The following is a 20,538-nucleotide window of genomic DNA, read 5'->3' as shown; positions in this document are numbered from 1 at the left end:
GAGTTGGGGTTACAAACTCTTCAGGACAGTGCAATAACAAGAACTATCAGAAGGTGGAAATGTGGACATTTCAGAAGCGTAACATTTTGTCTGCTCCAAGTCTTTTATTTTGAAAACTGACCGGACTCTCTGCCGTTCCTGGGTGTGACTTCCTGTACTGATACGCTCTGCGCAGCTTTATGAAGCTTTTGTTTCGGACACTATTGAGCAACATGCAGACGATTGCTTCTTCTGAAATGCAAGCATTATCCGGCGTAGGTGCAATTAGCTGCGCTGGAGCTCGAAAGAATCGATGCGGTGCTTGTTGTTTGTCTCGCTTAATGCATTCGACAAAAAAGTAGTCAGCAAAAATAAAAATAAAAAAAGATTAGGGGATTGTGGCGGATGTGTGTACGCGCTAGCCACCCTACCCATACAACCTCAAACGGAAGTTAAAATGAGTCAGAAACACCAACTTGTGTTGCACTGGTTATCTTTATTGTTGGGTATACTAACAGCCAACCAATGCTGCAAAATAAATACTTGATTCTAATTTGAAAATCATCATCGTCCCTTTCTGATCAACAAACTGGTGTTGATATCTGAATTCAAGCTTGGAAAGCATCGCTTTAAATATGCAGGCATATGAAGTTATGTTGGAAAAAATAAAGTTGAAGCAACAAACAACACAGATGGGCTGGAGGAGGGCTGACATATAACAAGGTGTTAAGTGTTTGTGTGTGTTTGTAGGAGCGCGCGCGTGTGTGTATGTGTGGTGACGAGGCAGCATAACTAGTCATCACCATAGCAAACTATATCCCACACCAACCTACAACACAGGAGGCGACACCAGTGACTGGATGTGTGCGTGTTCACAAGAACAGACTGGAAGCTAAATAAAAATTTGCAGCATCCCACATGTGCTCTGCAGAGGGTGAAGGTGTATGTTTCTAAATTGGCTGACACCCTGGAGTTTCAGCATGCCGCGCAGATGCACAAATCACGACTACACACCAGTTGTTTTTTTTTTCCCTTTCTTCCACCTCGCAAACTGTTGAAAATCAAACAAAATCTACATCAAAGTTACAAAAAAGGCAGAAAAATTAAAAAGAAAGAGCTCAAACTAAGTAAGAAATGTAGCTAAATGTCTTTATGATGAATTATTACTGAACAATAAACAGAAATCTGAAAAGAATTATGAAGAAAAAAAGCTTCCCCCCCCATAGTTTAGAGTCTGTCTGCTGTCTCTCACTGTAAAATAGAGCACAGTTCATGGTAAACTATGATGAAAGCTATTCTTCAGCTCCAATTTTTCAAATATCATTCGAGTTTGTTTTCAACACCTGCAAGTTCAAATGAACAGAAAACAAAAAAGAGACTCGGTATAATTTAAAAATAAATCATAGTCCAATTCTGTTGTGTGTGAATGGACCGTTATCCTAACCCTGTGGTTTGATGTACTTTACTACCCTCAAAGAGGATCCATTTGAAAAATCAATCCAGCACACTTTACTGAGTTTGTTCACCCGAGGTTCAAAACAACACGATTCAAGCTGCTGTAACTTAACATTTATGAAACTGTCTACCCTCCTGCGTTGTGAATAGATTTCATAAAAACAAAATTTTCCAAAGTCGAAGCACCCATTTTGAGTGAACGATAAGTTATAGGCTAATAAAACAAAGCACAAGTTGTCACATGATTCGGAAGGCATTGTGGGCATTGTAGGGATTCTGGGCTCAGCCAATCAGAGCCAGTGGATTTCGTTACACGGGCATTTTGCCGTAACACGGGCAGAAATATTGCCGTCAAGTGCCTTCGTAACTTGAATATTTTGTTAAATGGGGCATTCATAAGTCGGGGTTCCACTGTATATGGCTTAGCATTAGTATCAGCTAGCTGGGAAAAGCTGGCTGTTTTTCATTGGTGTTAATAGATCAACAAATACGAGCCATCCTAGCTCTCCAGTCCTGATGTGGAATGGATAAAACTCAGGTGTAACGAGGCTTGGCTTTGGTGATGAAGGCTTCTACAGCAGTACGGAAAAGTGAGTAGACCTAAGCTTACTTTAAGCTTAGCTACAGGTTGGTTACTTGGGATGTTAGTGGTGACCAACTGAATAATTTAGAGGGGAAAAAAATAAAAATAAATTTAAAGTAAATAGAAACCATCATTAACCTAATGTGTTGCAGCTTACTCCGACACAGTCTAAAGCTCATTAAAGTAGTGCAGATCTGAACTGGACTGATAACATCTTAGAAACAACAGGTAACTGTGCTTATGATTTACTAAAATAATAAACCAACCTGGCGCCAACTAGCAAGCACAGTAAAGGTTAACTTTTTAATTTCACACTTTCAGACCTTTTAAGCAACACTTTTAATTAAATCAAGGACAAAACTAAACACTTTCCAAATGGGGAAAAGGTCACTTCAGATAAAATAAAGTATGTTGTTCATCATTTCCAGGAACACTTTTAATCATCAGGAGTTACAATTATCCTCAAGCCATTTGCTGTTAAAATTGCATCTTTCATTTCCGTAAACTAATGAGCAGACTGGCTGCCGAACGTCTTCTTCATCATCAGGTTCAGGTGTCTCTGTTTGAGTGTTTGCCAGCCAAAGACTTCTGCACTTCTTTTAAAAAACAAACAAACAAACCATTTTAGGTCTATTGCCAACTATCCCTGTATATATTTACACAGGCAGCCATCACCAAAAAGGTTAAACTACAAAGACAAAAGCTGTTTTAATAACAAGTGTTTAAATATACTTTTATCTTTTCTGCTTATAAACAACTATGTTAAGTATTCACTGACTATATGTGAACAAGGTTAACCATGATTGGGTGCAGCCTGTTGGTGAGTGGGACTGTTTCTGATCCAAGTGTGAGAGTGTGAAATAAGTGGCATTGTGTGGCAAAAATTCTCCATGTGCAATGAAAATAACACATTTCAAACTGAATTTAGAGCAAAGACACAAATTTTAAGGGATTTTTTTTTAAACCAACTATGTATCACATTTATTTTAAAAGACTTCAGGGACCTGCGATCATCCGGAGTCAAGTATTGGGTGACCAGATAATGAGTGAAAATTAGAAGCATCGAGGACAAAAGTTCCTGTCTGGAGTTGAACCTTAAACCCTTGAGGCACAAAAGGGGAGCCACTACAAACACGCAGTAATTCATGTTGGTAGTATCAGCAAGTTTCATCCCTGAGAATGACTGCAGGGTGTAATGCATAATGTATTTTCCTCTAAGAGAGTAAAGGAGTAAAAAATAAAAATAAAATAAACTGAGGGAACCATTAAAGCACAATCCAGACTCATCTCATGTGTGGAAAATATTGTTCATAAATGCGAGTTGCAGTCTTGTTTGAATGGTTAAAGTCTTGCTGAAGGTGTGTTTCAAAATATAAAGTGAACCGTGTTTGAGAAGCTGACGCCTGTTAGACCCGTGTTAAAACCATCCCTCCACTCTTTAGTCCCACCTGAGTGCTCTGCTGAGCTTGTCGTAGTTCATCTGCGGTTTACACTTCCTCGCCCCCCACAGGCGGGCCACCTCGTCTGGGTCCTTGATGACAAACTCTCCGTAGTCTCCCTGCCAGGCGATGACATCATGGTACTCCTCTTTCCGGAGCAGCTCCAGAATGAAGTGCCACAGCTGGATCTGCCTGGAGCCCGGGCTCGACTCTGGCTTGTAGGCCCACTCTGGGAAGGCAAACCCTGGGGTGAAAGAGAGAGGCGTTCAGATGGATGATCGTGACAAGGAAAAGTCTTGTGTTTGAGTCATGTTATTGGTGATCTGCATGTGATTAACTATGATCCCTCTGAAGCCTTTAATTGTCGACTGGACTGGACTGCGGCCATTTTGTTGCCAGGGTCAACATCACAACAGCTGTAAACTGCTTTTGTTTAAAGCTAATACCCCTCAGGATTTTAAACTATGAGCATAACAGGTGACAAAGGAACTGTGCTAAGCTAGGGGAGGGGAATATTTGAGAAAGGATATAAGACACAAGATTGATGGGAGCAAAAAAAAAAAACTTGAAGAAATCCCCAAACATCTCCTTGCAAGGCTTTGGTGCCTCAGCGAAAGCTGGTGATGAGCACTTTCGGTTAAATCTGTTCCCACAGATTGCAGTCATATCAAATCTTCCCCTGCTATCAGCATCAAAGCTGGAAAATCAGCAGTGTTACAACAGATTAACAGGCCTTGAAATATGCACAGACAAAATATAAGCTGTGGTTTTTTATAACTGCTATCAGAGCACAATCTCACCAGAGCACACGCACTATTACCCGAAAGTTTAAAGTATAGGCTTTGTGTTGTAAAGCAGTGGGTGGCAGTAAAAGACTCAACACCACTTCTACAGAAGGCCAGGCTGAAAGGCTGCATAGCAAAGGGGCACGCGCACACATGCACACAAACACACCTTATTAGGACCAGATGTGCCTTGGCAATCAGGCTGAGAAAGCTGAGGGTGGGAAACATATGGGCACAATATAACAATGTTAAATTTTGTGAGTGTGTGTGTGTGTGTTTATGTAACTGTAAAGAAACACACTATCCTAAATACCAAGGTTACAATCAGTTTCCCACACTCTACAAAGTCTGTCATATCTATACAGCAATGACGGCGAACTGTTAACAACGATATGCTCAAGGCTGCTGGACTGTAACGCTGTGTGACGTGGCCCGTTGAACCAAGTTTGATTAAACTGCAAGACACTCATGCTGAAAGGTAGGTGCCATTGCATAACCATGCTATGCAGAAAGCCATGCGATGTATAAGAGTATGCAACCAACAAATTGGCGCAGTAAACTGGGAAATACTTATTTCTTTTTATCCTTTATGGCCCTGTCAACATGTGAGAGGAAAGCGCTCTGGGGCAGCACCATAAAAGCAGCCAATAACACAAAAAACAACCACACAAAATAGGCGAAATACCAGATGAAAACCAGATAAGATGACATTAAAACAGAAAAGAGGGGCATAAGCTGTGAGAATCAATAAAAAGGTGCACACCTGGTAACTAAACTCCAGTATGTGGACCTGGAGTCCAGATGTTGATTCAAATCAATTAGGACTTTTTCATTGCGCTTCGCTTGTTGTCTTCACTGACTGTTTACTGGGATGGGGATCAGTTATGAATAGGTTTTCTTTAAGACTGTTGTTACACTATTAGAGGTTTAGTTATTGTTGCAAACTGTAGTATCATAGGGATTTTTGTAAGTTGTGGATGACGCCTTGCCATTGAATGAGCTCACTGGCCCTTCGGCTGCATGGGCCAAAATGAAGCCATGTTGAGAATAAATCAAAGAAACTCAGTGTCACAGCACTGTCTGAGGAAAATGGCTGTAAATCTGATGATGGCTCAGACCTGTGGCTCTTTAACGGTGCTTCATTCATAGCTGCAGGAAACTGCATTCATGAGTTACAACACAAGAGCTCACACTCCTAAAAGTCCAAACATTATGTCCTTCATGCTGTAGCTACATAATAACTGCAAACTCATCTGAAGCCCTACGCTGTAACCTTATGTGCACCTCACCTATCAGTGAGAAAATAACAATCATTGTCTTTATGTAATGAATGAGAACCATAGAATCAAAATCAAGACTAACAAATGTCAGCAAATTCCTGGAAGGCGATTGCGTAATGAACATGAGGGAATCTACAAAGAAGTAGATTGAAAAGAGTAGAGACCCATGAGGGAAAGAAGTCAGAGCATTTTATTAGTTTCTGTCAGCTGGCATTGCACATAAAACACCAGGACCACAAGGTAATTAATACATAATGCACCAGCACAAATGCCAGCAATGACATCGGCCACTTGCGTAGGTTACGTCGTAGGCCCTACAAAGTCTGCCTGCAGAAGTCTAAAACAGGCCCAAGGCTGTAGGTTTGGCCTTCTCTAGAAGAGAGAGATCAGAATGTTGCCTTTGTATGAATGTTTTACGAACCGAGCCAAACAGCATGCAGACATATTATGTTTTGGGTCTGGCACCCAAAATAATTAGCCTGGATCTGTGCACACTTGCTCTTTTCTTTGAAATAAACAAAACAGCAGACGCCAGTTTATCAAAAAATGTACTTTTTTTAATCGGAGCAGAAAGGGGCTTTTTACAGTGTTTCTGTCAAAAGGTCATTTTTGCTACAGAGGTGTTTGTATCTATTTGAGTCCTTCACTGTGAACCAGTTAAAAGTGCAACAAATGACAGAAACAAATCATGTGTGAAGGTGTTTTGTGAAGCTTGAGTGGATGACAAACTCTACAGTGGGTCACATCATCCCTAACCACACACACACAAACAGGTAGCACATCCTCAACACACCGTGTGATTTGCTTTCACATACAACTGCCTGTGCTGATACTGTTCGCAGTGCTGCGATACATTCAAATTCAGACCACAGCGGTGCTTGTGTTTACAATCCACTTTGAAATTAACATGTGTTTTCTCTAACAGATCACATTTTATTAGCAGGTGTAAATGGAGTCAAAGTGAGTCATGGAAAAACTAACCCAGTTGGAAACCAAAGTCCACTATCAGGTGTGCAAAGTGGAGCTGGGCCTCACCATGAATACATAAGTCAGGGAAATGGCGGTGTAAGTATCAGCTGCAGAAGCAGACCGTATCAGTAATGCATAACCGACCAAAACTGGCAACATCTAACCACAACAAAAGACAGTGCGTAAACTAAGACCTATGGAGACATCAGTCATACAGAGAGAAAGAAAGCCACAAAAAGGCACTTGGCTGATGTTTACAATACACAGCGCAGCCACATAACAAGAAGTCATATACACATACCACTCAACCATGGAAGCAGATCCTTTAGAGCATGAAAAACTATTCATAATATCATCACAGGACTTCAAATTCTGCAAACACCGGCATGCTGCCACACTGGTGCAAGCTCCTTGTGCATCAACATCTGGCTAAGTAACGGAGACACACCAGTCGAGTAATGTTCAAATTTAAGAACATTTTGTTGTTCAGCACACTCCAAATCTTGCAAGAAAACTTCACAGCACTGCTTCGTCTACTAAACCAAAAGTAATACATGCTATCACTCATCACGCCCCCCCATCTCTCTCCCATCAAATGAATGTGATATTTCATAAATGTTCCTGCATCAAGGGGTTCAATCCATAAGCCTGAGTCATCACATCACAGTGATGGAGACATTTTATGAATTCAAACTGACTGACCTAACCAAGTGCATTAGTCATCTAAATTTGTATTGCAACATTTTTTTTTTTGTTCATGGACGGTCAGAGTAGCTCTGCATGATTCACGGTTCAAAATAATCTTTAACTTGCAGTCGGGCCTCGCTGCAGCCTCTCAGTTCATTGACTGTGAGCCATACTAGCTATACCACCTTCGTTTTAGCAACCTTTCTTTTGATTGGCTGCCCCTCTTAACATAATGTTTCAGCAATAGGTAGGTGGTACAACAGTTATATAATTCAGCTATTTGCCTTCACTTATCTCACACAGATTTTGGAGTTACAAAAAGAAAAAAGGGGGCTTGAGAAAGTTTGGTCCTGTTGAATACGAGTAACCAACACTGCAACTTTGTTTATACATGTGACAGAAACTAAAGGAGTGCAAGTTTTCTGACGTGACTTTCACTCTCCAAATCTGCAAATATACTGGCTACAACTATAAGTATTTTCTTTTTTTTAAAGTTGGCAGCTAAAAAACTCAAGCAATCGTAAGGAAGAGTAAAAAATATCCTGAAAAACAGGCGCGCTCCCGGTGACTAATAAACAACATGCTGCTATCTGATCTCCAATGGTGCTCGGAGAGAGAGCCAAAAGACAGACGAGCTGGCTGTGATAGTCGCTAACAGCCATTTGAAGGCAGATTACTAATGGGGTACAAGCATATGATTCATACAGCGGACAATAAGGCTCTTGTCACTGGGGACAGGTTAGGCGTTGTGACACAATCGCCGATGAAAAACACACATGTGCACATGTAGTACATGCACAGATGCCCGGTGACACATACAACGCACAGCGGGGAGGAGGGGATTGAATCAAAGTGGGCGAGCTAATATCTCGCAAAGTACACAGATACACAACACAGGTTAGTGGCGAGAGGTAAGTGGGTTCATGCGTGGGTGCACAGAGCACACAGACAAAGAACACAGAAATAGCAACCATGCCCACTGCATGTGTTGCAGATGTCCCTGCTGACTCATAGCTCGTTCGTTTTGTCGTTCGCCTTTCACAGATTCCGCCTTTCTCCCCCTCAACGCCGCAGCCATCGCTTCCTTTCTTCATTTCTTTTCTCTTTCATACTGTCCCTCCCTCCCTCCCTCACTCAGCCTCTAAGACACACAGTCTCCTAGCAACAAAAGCTTTTAGCTCTAAAAATAAATGGCCGAGTCACGACAAACAAGACAAAATATGATTCGATTACTGAAACTTGCCAAAAGAGTTTTGAGTTTGCAGCGCAGAGTCAGAGAGCTGCAGCGTGAGGGTGTGATCTGTCTAAAGCCGCTTGGCCAGAAGAGCCCTGCTTCACTGTCACGCCGTGTTTACAAAACACACGTTGGCCTGTCCTGAAAGCACTGTAGAGGCACGCTTTTACCATCACAACGATAAATCTGCATTAAAAGTACTGTACACAGTTTACATCTCAGTTCAAAAGAGACACAAGACCTGTTCATTCACGCCTCCTAAACTGATTCAGAAGCAACACAGACGGACCCAGAAAGCCAGACAGCAAGCACCGCTGATGGTGCAGCATTTCAACAGATGCACCAATGAGGGTCCAGTTGGAGGTGCATCTGTTACAGCTGGTGGTTACCGCAGTGCGAGTAAAAACACACACTGAGGCTAAAAGCCAGAGAGGTGGAGATCAAAAAGACTAGAGAAGCAATAAAACTTTGACTCATACAAACTATGACCACCCCTAGGAATCTAGCGCACCCTAAACTTTATGACACACTTCTAATTAATCTTGTTTAAGAATATTAGGGTTTCAAAATAATAATGAAGGAGACCCCCTCACGTAACTAGTAATAAAAGCACAATTGCTTCTGATAGCGGTACAAAGAAAGTTTTTTGGCTCAAAAATTGCCATTTGAGGGCCGACTTCACATCCATAGCTGCTCAGCATTTTGTTATTTTTTCTCCTTTCAATTTAAGCCAATTAAAACTGTTTAAAATGACTTATTACAGTCCTGGTAAAGCCAAAACCAAAATGTCATTGTGCATGCAGGAAGAACCCTGTCAAACTGCAAGTATTAGAGAGCCGCCTAGTGCAGACTCTTAGGCTGACTGTAGTTCTTCTAGTGGCCACTTGAAGCTGGCTCCAAAAGCAAGTAAATCTAATGCTAGGCCCAGTTTAACAGCATTAAAATGTATATTAACAAAAACGAACTAACAAAAACTAAACCTTTGTTTAGTTTCCCCCTTCATAAAAAACTGTGCAATGAATTAGTTTTTACAACTCATCCAATTGTTTCGTAGAATTTGGGGCGTGGCCACTGGGAATGACAAGTAATCAGTGTCTGCTCAGAGTGGTACAGTCCTTCCAAGAAGTTTGTGCTTCCGCTGCACCCATAGACTTTATTATCCGGCTGGCCACGCCTGATAGTATAACTTCAGAGACGTAATACCAAAATTAAAAAAACCTGAAGTCAACCGACCAGTCATGACCAAAGAGCAAAGCCTTGTACTTCAAGTAAAAGATCCTCCACTACTGATCTCTATTGTTAAGTGTGCATGTAAAAACATATGCAGAAAATGTGTCTTGTGTGTGCTTTTGCTGGCAGTTTTGCTGTTTTTATTCACACTAGAGCTGTGTACAAAGTGTTAGAGAAGTGTTATGGGACTGTAAACACGCCATATTCCAGAGAAACTCTTAAAAAGAAAAAAATTTGGAATCTTTTTTTAAACATAATGCCAACACGTGAAACTCGTCGAGCTTAGAGAAATACTCCTCAGCAGCAAGTAAAGTGTTAACATGTCTGAGCTATTATGCAGCTTGTTTTATGGCTGCTCTGGTTTAGTCCACGGCTGATGGCGCAGGAGGCCACAAGTCAGTGAAAACTTAAGTAGACAAAGGGAAAAAAAACCCTTGTACTATCTGGCAAACTTTGCTCCAGACAGGAAGAATTTCTGATTGTCGGGCAGAGGGGGGAAGCACACGATTTCAGGCCTCGCTGGAGTCTATATATAGCCAAGTACAGGGCATTAAAACTCATTTACTATTAGCCTGCAGTCCCAAGCCACCTGCGTGCTCCCATCCAAGAGAAACACACAATCTGTGCAGCAATAATCACAGGGTGAGCGGGTTTAACACGCAGGTCTGCTTTTCTTACGGACTCTGACGTCACTCCAGTTGGAACGGTACTCATAATGACCGATAACCATCACTGGGGTATTGTCCAAAAAGGCCTGCAGCCGCTGAGCCCAAACACAGGCTGCCTCTTTCTCTCCAACAAGTTTCTTTAACATGCTGTTAATTCTATCCATCTATCCCCCCGTTTATTTTTCCCTCCCTTCCTCCTATTCTTTGGCGGACCTATATTTAGCTACTGGAAAGGTCGGTGTGTGTCTGTCTGCAGGGTAATGATCCAGGGCCATGGAGAGAGACCCACAGAGGTAGCTGACCAGGCTCAAATCTCTGAGGAGGCTGGCTCACTGCTGAAATCTGGATTTTTATTTATTTATTTTTAAATCAGTGCAGGGATCAGGATAACACATAAAGGCAGGAAACAAATGGGTACAGAGCAGGAAACGGGGAATCTCTGCTGGGCGTTAACGGCACTGGCATCTGCAGAAAGTCATATTTTGGAGGAAAACGCAAATAAACACATGCGAAAAGAATTAAGATAAAGTTTAAACTTCACTTAACTGCCACTCTATAGGATCTCCAAATTAAAGGATTTAAATGATGCAGAGAATCTATATTAAAAAGGATAGTGAATTTAAATCACTTGAGTTTAAGGTGATTGACTATTAACGATACACACCAAGTTAACTATCCCTCTTCAACACAACAGACAGTCTAACTCTGCTCTAATGAGGAGTCCTGAGCCTTAAACTACTGTTTAAAAACTCCGCTCCTCACTGAGCTGATCTCATAATTACCCATAAAGGATGGAGTTCAGAATCGAGGAGCCAGCGGCTTAAAGGCAGGGAGGAGTCGTGGAAAACGGATGGGACGAGGAAGGAAGAAATCAGGTGGAAACGCAGACAAGAGAGTGAGGAAGAGGAAGAAAGGTGAAAGAAAAGAAAGAAATCCAGCAGAGATCAAAGGGAAAAGGAGGACGAGTATTCGCAGGTGCACAGTGTGAACCTTCACCCTGCGCTCTCACATGATCCTCCATTACATAACGTTAATAAAGAGACAGACGACTGAACACACTGATAAGGAAGGAGGAGATTGTAAGAGAAGAGGTCAGTGTTGGGGAGATGCAGACAGGATGAGCATTTACCAAAGAAGTAGAAGGAAAAAAACCCTTAATCTAATCTTATAATGGGGTACGGATATGAGCCTGAAATGTGTCCTTACATGTTCATTTCCCCACCAAGGAACAAAGAGACTAAAAAGAGTAGTATGACGCCAAAGGAAACCAAAAAGCTTTCCAGAGAGAGAGAGAATCAGAGAGAATAAAGGAAATGAGATATAAAAGGTCGGGTGAATACGTTTTGTATGGAGGAACTGAGAAAAAAAAAAAAAAAAAAAAGCAAAGAGGAAGCAAAGCTGCTTACACAAACAAACAAAAAAATCTAAACAATGAGCATAATACAAATCTGCTTTATGACATGTCATTCCTAAACTTAGGAATATCACAACTTGATTTAAAAGCGAAAACTTTGCAGCCTTCCCACAAAAAAATAGCATTTATCTCATTTTGATCTCCTGTTAATAAACTAGTTGACATTTCCTCTGCGATTTCTGTTTCATTCTTCTAACCAGCAGCCACTCTTCCCTTTTCCCATCGAAGAGAAGATGTAAAATAAATGCCAGATCAGACAAAGGTCAAATAAATGAAGCATGTAACTGAAATCCCAAGGCTTTATTTTTATTTAGTTCAGGTTTCTATTTAAAATGTAAATATTTAATCACAAATATTTGATGGTCATTTTGCATGTTTTTATTTAATGACCTCTCCTGGTTTGTGTTTTTTGTTTATTATTCCCAAACATCATAAATGGGTGCTGACCCAAAGACTCAAAAAGTTTGAAATCATGTTCTACAAGCTGAGCTGGAAGGAGATAATAGGCTAAGTTGTGTTTGTTGACTGATGTTGGCTGTACAAACGGCCTTCACCTGACAGTATACTATTAAAAGAAGACGAAAAGGTTGACTAGTAATGCTCATCTCAATAGAAAGTATGGAGTTTGAAGGTTTGTCACATTAGTAAAGCTAATAAAACCCTTTTGAATGTTTAGACCATCTTCACTAGAGCAGAGACAGCTAAAGCACATTAATTTGGGAATCAGCCAGACAGAAAACTGTCCCGTCTTGAAGGTCCAAACTATCTCGAAGTCAGCCAAAACTGTGATTAAGCTGGCCCTGGGTCGGTTTAAACGTGTGCAGTCAAGAGACAGTTATTACACTCTAATGTGAGGGGGAGCTCCTTTAAAGCTGCAGCCGATTTAAATATGTCACTACTGTCTTCCTGAGGTACCTCAGTTGCATCTTTGGCACCTTTCAATCTCATTAAGACAAATAATTAACTACTAGGATTGCCAGTGGGAAATAAAAAAAAAGGCTGAACAGATTAAAAGCAGCAAAGTAGGCAATCTTCACAGGAAATGATTATTACTGCAGTGATAATGAGAAACAAAATCCTGAACAGGCACATCAGTGATGATCTCAGAGCTCAAACTTCTATCTCCTAATCTGCAGCCCCTGAGCCAAGGTTGCAGACTTATCACTCTTAGGCCTATTTTCCCAGAGAGGAAAAACACATAAATGCATGCACGCATGCTCCCAAACTCGTCTGAGCATGCCTTCCTTCCAGAAAATGACAACACTGTAAAACATTTGGCTGTGATGAGCACCTGGCTACCTGACTGCTTCACTGAAGATCTCTTCCTGTAGTTATTGTGGAATTTGGAAGGAAATCTTGAATATCTGCGAATAGCAGTGAGTTACAAATGGAGAATGAAACATTGTGCTGTCAGAAGGAAAGTCAGCTGATCTTAAGCCCAACAAACTGGCAAGCATCACATTCAGGAAGTTGCTTTGCTGATTAATAACATCAAACTGAGCGGTCAGCTGGCAAAATGCACAAATAACCTGCCCTTTAGCATGAATGCTTTGCTGGTAAACCACAGAAAAGAAGACGTAACGTGCCTCAACGAGTGTCATCAAGCCAGATCACAAGGGTCTGCTTTCATTTCAGGGAGAGGGGAAAGAGGGATCGATCAAAAGAAGCGGAAATTGAACATGCAACAAAAGTGAATCCCTATTAAGTAATCAAAACAGATTAAATTAATCTCATTGAAATGTCCGCTACAAGTAAATGTACGTATTTACATTCGGACAAATCCATGTAAATTAGGTGAGTTATTTAAATAAATAAATAAATAGCCCATTTTGCTAATTTTAGATATTTATATTATTTTACTAAAGCTAAAATTCACAATTAAACCAGTCTTATTTCCCAGCTGTTCCACATATACTTACAACACTGAGTCATCTTACTTACTTAACAGAAGTCTGAATTTTCCTGTTATTTTAGGTCATCTGATTAACAAAAATGTGACTGATGATAAGCTGATGCTTAAAACAATTAAAAAAAATAATAACAGTTTTATTACAATTACGGTAGTTTTTCTTTGGGGGAAGGCCAACATTTATTGAATGCAGGAAAAACCCTTGACCTTTACTTCATTTGAAATCCAGTGTGATGGTGGTGTACTGAAAGTACAAAGTTACATTACTTTTGAAATGCTTATGAACCTGACTGCTCAACCACTTATAAAACGTATATGTGAAGCGATCGATGGAGGCCACAGTGGAGCTGGAGTCACTTGCAGACTGGTGGTGGTGTTACTGAAGGGAATTTAGTGCAGTGGAGGGAGAGAGAAGATAAATATCTGTTTAAAATTTGGCTTCTGTGTTGTGGTTTGGTCACCAGACTACTTTCATTTTCCTCCAACACACAAACGCGCACGCACACAGAGCGCGGCAAGGCTAACAGCACAAATCTGGTGACTTTAGCTATTGGACTCGACCATGTGTGTACATTAGTGTGCATGCATCTATGCACACAACCGCACACATACACGTGTCACCGCAGCCCAGAATAGGTCTGCAGCTCCAAATTCAGGGAGCCGGATGAGTGACTCATTCTCGTAGTCCCTGCCAGTCAAACTCCATCTCCTCCTTCCACAGCCCCAACCACCCCCTTTCCCTTTCAGCATCTTTCCATACAGACAAGGAGGCTCCACTGCTGATTACAACAATGCTAAAGGTTTATTTTATGGATGCGACAAAAAGAAAGCAATGAAGAATCAACAAACTGCTCCTCTCTGATTTCCCATCTGAAATAAACATATTAATATCCCTAAAGCCATAAAACTTTGCGGAGTAGATAATGATGCCAAGAGCTAATCAGATATGTGTGTGCATGTCTGGAAAATTATTAACACCTGTAGTTCAAAGCTATACATGTGTCGGCTTCTATAGCGACTCCTTGGGATACATTTTTACTACACTCTTACCGATAAGAGATTTAACATGATCTAAGCCACACTTGGTTAAGCTCCTTATGTGGATAAGGAAAAACTTCCATGCCCAAATGAAAAGCTTGTCCTGGACTTACTATACAACAGGTGTCATGCACACCGAGAGAGAGCCGGGAGCAGAAGAAACAGTACTGGACAAATAAATTAAAAACTGAGATTTAAACCAAACTGCACATCAAACCAACCTTCTATTACTCTATTACGGTCATTCGCATGCTTCTCAGTTATTTGTGACCGCATGGACTTGTTCGTGGAGAATTTACATTACATCACCAACTAAGCATATGCTCCATGCAGCAGACTTCAAAGCAGTATAACACAAATGACTGCTTGGCTGTCCAGCTGCCCATGTCTGCAACAGTTTTACACCTCAAGTCCGGATATCTACAGGCATCTCCCACATAAAGCGTACTTACGTGGGCTACCCAGGTATATTAATCACTGTTCAAGACTGGAGTTGGCATGTTGGTTAGAATCCAATTCAATAGGAAACACTATCTGATATCAACCCAGCACGGACACCAATTCAGTGTCACTACTTTTTTGTCCGCACGTGTAAAATGTGCCTAGAGAGCTACCGCCAGATCTCTGTAACATTTATCCAAGCACAAAGAGATATCTGTGCTCAAATATCATTAAAATTGTGATAAAGTAAAACAACAACAGGACTCAGAAGTGCGTGCCACAGCACCTCCATGTAGTTACAGAAATTGAGAGGTAGATGATCGTCCTGCTTGTTGGACTGTCTGATTGCAGCAGCTTTATCTCAACGCCATGATACGATTGTTGCTGTGATCTGGTGCTATATAAATCAAATTCAGCTGGACTTGCGTTATGATCCACTACAGTCAGTGAAGATTAAAAAGTTTTAAATGCAAATAAGACTTTGAGCTACTCTGATAATATTATCACAGGCACTGACAGTCTGGAGAAAATCTACCCAATTCACCTCAAACTGCTCCTGAACCTCAGCCACACAAATACAGAAGTTTGCTGAACAGAAAAAGTTCTTCTCCATTTTCTTCTTAACCCGAATATGAACATTTGACATCGATGCCAGACCCAGACTTCAGCATTGGCTCACATCCTTTATCTACCACTTGTGGCTCATAGTACAGTCAGAGTGACAGTAATTCCACTCTGGACGAGTGTGTCCGTGAAATTCTTAAAAAACTCAAAAAACAGCCAGCATGGGACTTTCTACATGTGTGACGTCTGGGAGGGTTAGTCAGCCTTTCCTCATTGGCAGAGTCACCGCAGTCTTAATTCCTCTTTTGCATTAAAGTTGGATCTTCCAGTCTCTAGACAGAGTGGCTCGCTCCCTGTGTAAAAACATTAAAAGACAGAGGCACGACGGCGTCACCGCAGGGAGATGGCAGCCCAAATGAGCACGCCATGCTCACGAGCTTTAGTGAGAAAATTAGAAGAGTGTGTCTGTGTGTGCGTATGTTAATGCAAGCCAGATATCACCCATTTTCATGGCATGTGGGGGGTCCAGGCCCCCTAATAAAGTGTGCATGCTGTGAGTGGGCGGGATGACTGAGTGTCTGTCTGAGGGACTAACGGACTTTTACGTCTCAATAAAACAGAAACCGTCTCATTCATCACTGCCTGTGGCCCCGGGGGTTTCGAGCAACCTTCAGGGACACTGAATGGGTCACATGAGTTACCAGAAGAACAAGGACAGCACTTTCAACCTAATAAATTTTACATGCAAAAATGATACTGTTATTTGATAGTTAATGAGTCAGCATTCTTTCTCACTTAGATCATTCTTTTCATTATGGCTCATTGGTTATATTGTCTGAGGAAACATACACAAACCTTTTAGACTGCCAAGATCTTTAAATAACTGCGCTTTAGGTTACCGAGTTTGTGTGCTGCTGGTGATAAAGCTCAAAAAGAACAAACTTTATAAAAGTTTATGACCTTAACGATGGCACTGGCCCGATCAAATGGAGCCTTTCTTATCACCAATAAAATTTAACGTCTACCTTTGAAACAGAGAACGGGACAAGTCCAACCCTGTGTTCACCTTTAAAGTTTTGGCAGCTCAAAATGCACAAACCTGTTAACTGAACAGAGGCCAAGACGATGTCTGAAATCACTCATGCTTTTATATACTTAACATTAATAACCACAATGGCTCTGAAGATAATCTACTGATAGGAAAAAGTTAAATAAAATCTGTTATCAGGGTGTCTACAGATAAGTTCAATTTAAGACTTCTTAAATACCTCTTGCAAGAAATTTCAGTTTCTACTGGCTTACAATGGGCCTTTGAGGGTGATCACACATGTAAGCTCGACTGGGCTGGTCTGTGTCATCTTACATAACAGAAGTTTGTTCATTTTCCTGTTATTTATGGCCATTTGATAAATGATAGTGTATATGATGTTCAAGTAAATTAAACCACCTTTGGTGGATTTTTGTGGAGTCCTGGTGATTTTCCTCTGATGGGAGGCCAAAACCTCTGTGGTGGAAGCCAACAATTATATATGCAGGTAAAACCCTAAATTTAAAACCAAACTTGAAATGAAAATATAAATCAAAAGGGACAAAAGAAAATAAACCAAACAAAAACAAGTTTTCCAAGTAAACAAATGTTTCAGTTCAAAATGAACCGTGTGGTAAAAAAGTCAAAATATTTGGTTAAGTTTAGGAAAATTATTCCAAAAAATATGAATTTTGTCCCAAATCATAGCACTTTGTCCTAAATTTGAAACACTTCCCCCACACAGGGCACTCTGCTACATTATCATTGCCAGATAATGGGTTAGACTGCCAAGAGTAACAGTCATTCTCAAGCCAATAATCACATCCAATAAGAAGGCCCTATTTCCATAAGGCCTTCTTCTTGTGGGTTTCCACCAGTCTATTGGTAGCTCACTAGTGTACAGAATAAACAGAACCCAATCTAAACCAAAACCTTGGTGGCGGAGGATATTTAAGATTTTTTGATGTGTAGTGGCTGGGATGAGAATTAGGACCAATTCCAGGGCCATTTTTCCCATCTGGAAAATGTTAACATTGCCCTTTTCAGGTTGGAAAGAAATTGCTGCCCAAAGTGAACGTCTTCAAATATCTCAGGGTCTTGTTGATTGGGGGGTGCAGAATGGACAGACATGAATAAAATTTTAAATATCCATTAATGTGCATAAATGCAGATGTTGCACTGATCCGTTGTGGTGAAGCTGAAGAACTTGATTTTCTTGATTTGCAGTTCTGCCCTCATTTATGACCAAAAACAGTGGAAAGTGACAAAGAATGAGATGGTGGATACAAGGGGCGGAAATGAGTCCAGACACCCTTATCTTCAGAGACAGGGTGAGGAACTCAGACATTCGGGAGGGGCTCAGAGTAGAGCCGCTACTCCTTAACATCAAACTGAGCCGGTCGAGGTGGTTCATGCAGCTCGCTATGATGCCTTCTGGGTGCCTCCTCAGTGAGGTGTTTCAGGCATGTACAACTCAGGAGATCCAGATGCACGAGGACACGATGAAGAGATTACGTGTCTTGCGTGACTTTTGAACACCTCAGTGTCCCCTGAGGAGAAGCTGAAGAAGATGGCTGGAGATTGGGAGATAAGGGCAGATAACTGGTGTCCCCATGACCTCTTTCTCTAAAGGCCGTTTAATCAGCTCACTGATACCACAATACACGCCCCTTCTCCCTAAAAATTAAAAAGGCTGAACAGGCTTATTCAAACTTTAATGCTTGGCTTTGTGTGATCTACATGTATGAAGGGAAAACAGCAACACTGTGTGCTGGAAATTCTCAGAGACATGACTAAACCTTTTAAAATGTATTCAACCTCAACGTGAGGCTGTTTTCACACCTCTGTTTAGTCTGTTTAAATCAAACTCATTTCCCCCTGCTCCATTTCGCTTGTGCAGATGTGAACATGGTAATCGCACAGGTGCAGACTAATACAACTGCACCGAGCCCGTTTGAGGAGTTGGTCTCGGTCCAGTTCCAAGCAAAGTCCAGAGCGATCCAGCCTCAGTCTGACACTCAGCATGTTCTTCCTTTATTTAGTTTTGTTGCTCCTGTCCCACACAAATCTGACCAATAAGGAGGCTGAATGTGCCACTTGGTTTGTAGTGACGTATTTTGGTTTACTTGGGAGTTTGCTTGGAATTGGTTCTGTGTAAAAAGAAGCAAAATCACAGAAAAAGCTACAAGTTCACAAACTCAGTGACTGCTTTGGACCAGAATAAATGAACTTAATTAACAAACTAGGTGTGAAAACAACCAAAGACAAGTTAATGCTTGAAAGCCTTTTAACAGTAATAAGGTTTTAGAGGCATAGAGAAACTATTGGGAGTTTAGCCAGAGGAAAAGGAAAAAACATTTGCGCACATGCACGTTGTTCTGATCCTGCTGTTGTGCACAGTCAGCCCCAAAGACTCATTGTTAGCAAGGAAAACCGTGATTAAATGCGGCTTTAAAGGGTGATTAAAAGAAGGTGCCCTCTGTTGTGCTTGATCCCAGCAGATTCCGGATAAAAATACAAACAAGCTTCAAGCATGAATGCTAGTGTTACATCAGGCTGCTCAGCCAAACTTTCTGTTACATGTATAATGCAGCCAGTAAACTCGCCCCTCCTTCTTCAGATCATTCATCCTACATCTTCTCCTCTTCATCGACCTCTCCGTGGTTTGATCTGGCCAGGGGTGAGATGTGTGCACAATGCCTTTTAGCCCGACATTGTGCACATTTGAGGCAGGGATGGAGAAAACTGTAGGTATGTTTGTTATAGAGGTTCGGTGAACTTTTGTTATCGTCTTAATGTAGGTGAGGGGGAGAGACAGAGCGTGCGTGTATATCTCCACTGTGTGGGCGTGTGTGATGTGCAGTACGAACAAAGTTTTCAGGCTATTAGCCTTTAGGCAACACAAACATCATATGTTTTAGTTTAGCTCACACAGTGTCACATCAAACATCAATGCTCCACATACAGACTCCCAGGACAAGTAGCGACAGCCAGGCGAGAGAGAGAAAGCCACAGGATTCCCAACAGACCGATAACTAAAGCAAACACATCGGAAAAGTAAGACTGTGCTCTGCTCGCGCTCCCTTTTGTTTTCGGGCTCACTTTTTTCTCCACTCACCAAAAGATTTCTAGAGTCTGAAGGAGTCAGACACAACCTTAACTTTATGCTGCCAAAATGTTACACCACTCTCCTTTCCGTTGTTTCATCACACAGCGACACTGCAACGACTGCAATAAACTGGTAAAATCAAAAGCCACTGTCTTTAAACCCTAACTTACCATGCTGCTTTTATACTAGTTTATACTATTGGTTTTATACTAGACTGTCACCACAAAAGACAAATACTATAAATAGAAATTGCACATAAAGGGGTAAACAACATCTTAGAAATAAAGCAACTAAAAGCCACTGAAATCTAAAATAACTGCTTGTTTCTGAATAAATCCAAGGTTCGTGACAGCAGATAATTGCTGCATAAACCTGTGTTTACTTTAAATGTGGATAAGCCCGGACTAACTGTTGGGCACCTCATTGCACATTTAATGATAATAATTAAAAAGAAAAACCTGCAAAATGCACAGTAGGGGATAAGGATAAGGATGGCTGCCTGTCTTTGCATGTATTTATCACAAACACACTGAATGTGATGAGAAGTATTCGTATACCTACTAAGCCAACATACAGCTAACGCGCTGCTGCCTTTGTCGTGAGTAAAGACGATCCTTTTCATTACGTGCTGCTAAGAAATCATTAAAGACCAGCTGGAGGAAACAGTTCCATTCATGCATAAGAAATATGTCCTTCAGACACAGCCAAGAGCCAGCTCAGATGCTTC

The 20,538-nt window shown here is 41.2% G+C and overlaps 1 protein-coding gene across 1 annotated transcript in view; it reads right to left on the bottom strand.

The window, feature by feature from the left end:
- Positions 1-20,538, bottom strand: part of erf (Ets2 repressor factor) — a 45,238-nt gene that overhangs the window by 12,327 nt on the left and 12,373 nt on the right. Inside the window, exon 2 of the mRNA XM_085345992.1 lies at positions 3,466-3,700. Within this exon, the coding sequence (XP_085202118.1) occupies positions 3,466-3,700 (235 nt within the window). The remainder of the gene's footprint in view (positions 1-3,465; positions 3,701-20,538) is intronic.

This window comes from Diplotaxodon limnothrissa, linkage group LG22 (assembly GCF_057381915.1).
Source record: "Diplotaxodon limnothrissa isolate DT_005_m linkage group LG22, D_limnothrissa_male_GT1.1, whole genome shotgun sequence".
In the NCBI taxonomy this organism is placed as follows: Eukaryota; Metazoa; Chordata; class Actinopteri; order Cichliformes; family Cichlidae; genus Diplotaxodon; species Diplotaxodon limnothrissa.
Note: the sequence above shows the minus strand (reverse complement) of the source record. Positions and strands in the feature narration are given on the sequence as shown.